The sequence below is a fragment of the Puntigrus tetrazona genome, unplaced genomic scaffold, assembly GCF_018831695.1.
Source record: "Puntigrus tetrazona isolate hp1 unplaced genomic scaffold, ASM1883169v1 S000000176, whole genome shotgun sequence".
NCBI lineage: Eukaryota > Metazoa > Chordata > Actinopteri > Cypriniformes > Cyprinidae > Puntigrus > Puntigrus tetrazona.
Window position 1 is genome coordinate 837501 of NW_025047847.1, and position 5000 is coordinate 842500.

Here is a 5000-nt window from a genome sequence, read left to right on the forward strand (position 1 = left end):
CTATAGACTTATCAGTCGTTAACTCTAACCTAAGACTAATATTTAAGATGTATTTCCTACCGAAACTAGACTTGTTGATTTTGTGCTTTGTGGTCAGGTGGATCACGTGGACAAGAGCGGCCAGTGTGCGCTGGTGCATGCGGCCCTGCGGGGTCATTCAGAGGTCATCGAGTGTCTGCTGGAGCTGAGCTGGAGCCCTGAAGGTCAACAGGACCTGAGCCTGAAGAACAAAGCCCTGCAGCAGGGGCTCATCGCGTCCTGCAGTATGGGACACATCCATGTAAGCTCACACACACGCCTTTTCTATTTAAAAGGGGGTCTTTTTTGACTTTCATCAGGGCTATTTGTTTTCCGTACCACCTAAAACACAGATGCTTCATTTTAGTTAATAATCTGAAAGAATGCTACTGGTATTTGTAAAATAAAATGAGCGTCACATACAAAAGCAGCTGTAAATAATGCACAATAAATCACCATTAGAATACAGTTTATTATAAATTTATATTTTTTCACAGTGTAAAAACAACCACATTCTGATATATTAAAATGATTATTAAAACCACGAAATATGTCATAGGAACTGATTCTAACATCGGTCAATGTTCTAACATTACCATCAGTGTCCTAGATCATCCACATACACTGGGCCACACATTTGCACACGAAAAAAGGAGTTTATATATGTGCAGTGAACTCAAGACTCGAGCCTTGAAGTATAATACGTCTTATAGATGTGTAAGGATGCGGTTGCCGTGGGAGAGCAGCCATAGCAACACGCTCGTCTCTAAGGTCAAACTGTTTGAGCCTTTAAAGAAACAGAAGGAAGGTGCTGTTGTGTTTTAAGATTGTTCCAGCACAGGCGATTCAGTCTGAACTTATTCATTCAACTTCCTGTTGATCGACCCAGATATAGGCTCATCGTTGCAGTCGAGAGTTATTGTTAATCTTGCCAGTAGTGGGTGAAATGAGAAAATGAACCAGCCATGAAACTTTTTTTCCTCGCATTTTTCCTTGTTTTTGTACCCAGCTTGAATGTTTATCATTTAAATCACTTCACAAACACCAGTGTTATTTTTACTTTACAATAAGGTGTCATTAGTCGACATGGTTTCATGTATTAAATAACATGAACAAGCAATGAACACTACATTTATTACACTCTTTATTAATTGTAAAAATACTCTTGTCCATTGCTTCTTCGTGTTCGCTCACAGTGCGTTAACCTGTGATTTTTAGGTCTCACTTTATATCAAGTGGCCTTAACTGCTGTGTAATTACATTTTAATTAATTATTTGCTACAGTGCACCAAACACTGCACATACATGTTTTTACATTGTACTTATATTTATTAAAAAATACAGAAATTAAATGTATTGATAATTACAGAAATGATTACATATATTTATTTAAAAATATATAATTGCATCTGTAATTCATTTCTGTAATTACATTTATATCTACACTGTTAACCCATCCCTTACTCCTTAACCCATACCACTAAACCTGTCCCTAGTTTTACCCATGTCTCACATCGATAACAACAAGAAATATTTTTGTTTTAGTAAGGCCCCCTAACATAAAGTGTGACCTGTTTTTATAATGCATGAATAAATGCTGAAACTAACTAAGATTAATAAATGCTGTGGAATTATTGTTCATGCTTAGTTCTTTTTAACTAATGTTACTGTTTAATTACTTCAAATTTACCTATGCATTTATTTATTTATTTATTTTTGTATGAAAATGATAAATGTTGCAAATAGCTGAAATAAAATTTTATATAAAATATGAAAACATAAGTTTTGTTATTGGTAAAACTTTGGAATAAGGTTCATTAGTCGTGAACTTAGAATGAGCAAATGCTTCTACAGCATTTCATTAAAACAATAAATGATTGCATTTTTATTTCCAACATTAACAAAGGTGAATAAATCCAGTAATAGGTGAACTGTTGTATTCTAATCAATGATTTTGTTTAAAGTAACAAAAATGTTTTTTATGGTTTAGTTTGTTTAATATAATAACACTGAGTGACCCTCAGTTTTAAAATCAGTTTTAATCAAGCAACCCGTTCCTCATGAAACTCCCAGCCGCTGGAGACTAACTTCAGCAAAGCCAGTTTTTGCCCATGCGTGGCGTTTAGCGACCCTGCTTTCGGTCCCTATCGGATTCCTCATTGGCTCTTGCGTGGTAATATTGTGTTTGATTGATGTGAGCTGGTCTTTTGGCAGGTGCTGGAAGGCTTGTTGACGTTGAATAATGAACTGGAGGTTCAGATTGATGCCCATGACACACTGTGGGGCGAAACAGGTACGTTCAGTTCTTCTCCGTGTGTTTATCTCTCGTCTCTCTAGCCGTGTCATTATGTCTGTTCCATTAGGTGTCAGAAATGCAGTCGGTCGGAAGCTTACAGTGAATTGTGGGCATCTGTAGATGTTTTGTCAGAAAATGCATCGTCAGAAACAAGCCATGGCATAAGGCTACACGATTTAGCTATTTTCTGGGGTAATTAAGTGTGACAAATCAAGTAAAAATGTTTAGCAGATTTTAATAATTGCTTTACACTTTCCCCGTCACATATTTTAGTGACATATTGAAATTAAAAGCTTAAAAACTAGGGATGCGCTGAAATGAAAATTCTTGGCTGAAGCCAAAGCAGAACGAAATAAAACACTTTTCCTCACGTTTTTATGCTTTTCACTCCTTTCCTCAAAAAACAAGACAAAACAAGCGTTTAAAAATATTTACTTAAGACTGAACATTTTTTATCATGGTAACAAAGCACAAATTAACAATTTAATAAATTGAGTAAATACTACTGTGCATTGTGCATGTTATTTTTTCCACCGACATCCATGTTGTGATATTAAAATGTTAATTTTGAAAACAGATGAATTATTTATATCTAAGCCAGCAAGTAAGACACGTCTGTTTTTAGGATATTATCGTTTAGGGTGTTATTAATGTGCTACACCTAACACCGGCCTCTAGTGATAAATCATCAGGGATTTATATACTCTTTAGGTTGCAATAAAAATAAAAGTACTTAAAAGGTTCTTCACGGCGATGCCATGGAAGACAAATGTTTATGTTCCGTGCAAATGCATTCAAAGGTTCCTTAAAGAATCATCTGAACAACAAAGAAGCTTTTGGGAAGCGTGACAGCGTTCTTCCGATGTTCTTTATGGAACCATTGAGACACAAAAAAAGTTCTTCTGTGAAAATTAAAATTAAGTGAAGAGTTCTCTTGCAAAAAAAACGAGTAACTCTGTTTTTAACAATTTACAAATATCATGTTTTTTCATTGTGCGATCTCCATCCATCAAATTGGAGTTGAGTTATTTTGATCAGGTTAAGAAATTACTAAAAAAAATAAAGTTAACTAGCACAATAAAACATGATAAAATAATAAAAAGCATGATCTTTGAAAATGTTAAAAAACGGAGTTATCCGTTATAAGATGCAGCCTTTTTGAGCAGTTTGAGTGATATAAGCTGTCTCTGGTGCTGTTTGAAGGGGTTTGTTGACTAGCGTGTGCTCTGTATTCTGATTATTATTTGATGAAGTTTAAGGTTTGTGAGTTAGAGACGTGGCTGCAGTCATGAGTCCATCCAGGTCAGACGTGGGCATTCATCTCATTTAATTACACAGCTCCTCATCCGGTGTGACCTTCGCTGGCTTTATGCGCCGCTGTGAAGGAAGAGAAATTGCTGTATTGTAAGATGGAGGAAGAAACTGCCCAGAAGAGATTGACGCTGTGCTTATAAAGACAGCAAAATATAAATACAAGACCTTGAGCTAATAAGTGCATCACTATGATGATTTTTTTATTATTTAATTGGTGCATATGGTACATTTATGGTGCATCTTGCATTGCATTCGTGGTACACATACGGCATGTGGGTGGCCTTAAATGCATTCATCTGTCTGAAGTTCTAGAAGCTTTGTAGTTTAGTTTCAGTAAGATCTCTGTTTTCCCTCAGGAGGAGTTTTAAGGTAGAAAGCTACAGTATGATTCACCGTACAGAGATGTCAAGCGTATTTGGGTTCCTCATCACAAGGCCACAGAAACACATGTATATCTCAGCATCGTTTATGTGTGTTTGGGGCGTGTGCGCATTGAGGAAGTCGAACTCAAACTAATATTCAACAGCTGTTCACCTCCGAAAAACCTGAAACGAGATACTTTCTCACTAAACACGGGTTCTCCTTCAGCTTTCCAGAAATGATTGCATAAATTATTTGCATTTTAAGGCATGGGAGGTCATGGGGGAAATAAAAAAAAATTAAAGGAAAAAAAAAATATATTAAAGGAAATTGCTGTAAATATATTAAATTGATGGATTGATTTTTACATTTATATTTAATTTTTTGATACATGGATTTTTATAATTGATTTTTCTATGCATATCCATGTATGGAAAAATCTTGAAAATGTATTCAAATCCTAAACAATCTAAATATAAATGTAGCTATAAAACATTGGATTGGCTAGAGATTTTTTTTTTTGTAATTATTATTTCAGTCCAGTAATAATAAATGACTTAAAAATAAATAAAGTAGCAACCCTGAATTTGAACCCTTGAGCACAAAACAGTATGGATTCATTTCTTTGAAATCATTCCCCTTAATGAAAAATACAGGCCAGGCTCAAATAGTGGTCCTTCAGCACAGGTAGAGCAGAGATGTTCATATTTTTTCTGAGTGCTCTTTAATCTTCAGACCAGGATCAAACCTCTCTGATCCAGAACCCGCTCAGATGAAGGTCATTTCCTTTATCCAGCGCTCTGGATTCAGCTGATCCATTATAAAAGGCTTGGGAAGTAACTCCTGGGTTTTCTTCTGTTCAGATGTTTGTTTCCTTGAGTGAACTTCGTCAGTGTGCTGGGCTTTTGTTTTTGTGTCATTGTTTATCAAGCTTATGATTGTGTTTCTTCATTGTTGAAGCAGCAGTCCTGCTGAATGTGTTTTACTGCACTGAAATGTGTTTCTGAATGTT

General features: G+C 35.5%; 1 protein-coding gene across 2 annotated transcripts in view; it reads left to right on the forward strand.

The window, feature by feature from the left end:
* Positions 1-5000, forward strand: part of tanc1b (tetratricopeptide repeat, ankyrin repeat and coiled-coil containing 1b) — a 145130-nt gene that overhangs the window by 124127 nt on the left and 16003 nt on the right. For both annotated transcript variants that reach the window (XM_043230594.1, XM_043230593.1), the window contains exons 17-18: positions 98-280; positions 2233-2311. In XM_043230594.1, coding sequence (XP_043086529.1) covers positions 98-280; positions 2233-2311 — 262 coding nt within the window. The remainder of the gene's footprint in view (positions 1-97; positions 281-2232; positions 2312-5000) is intronic.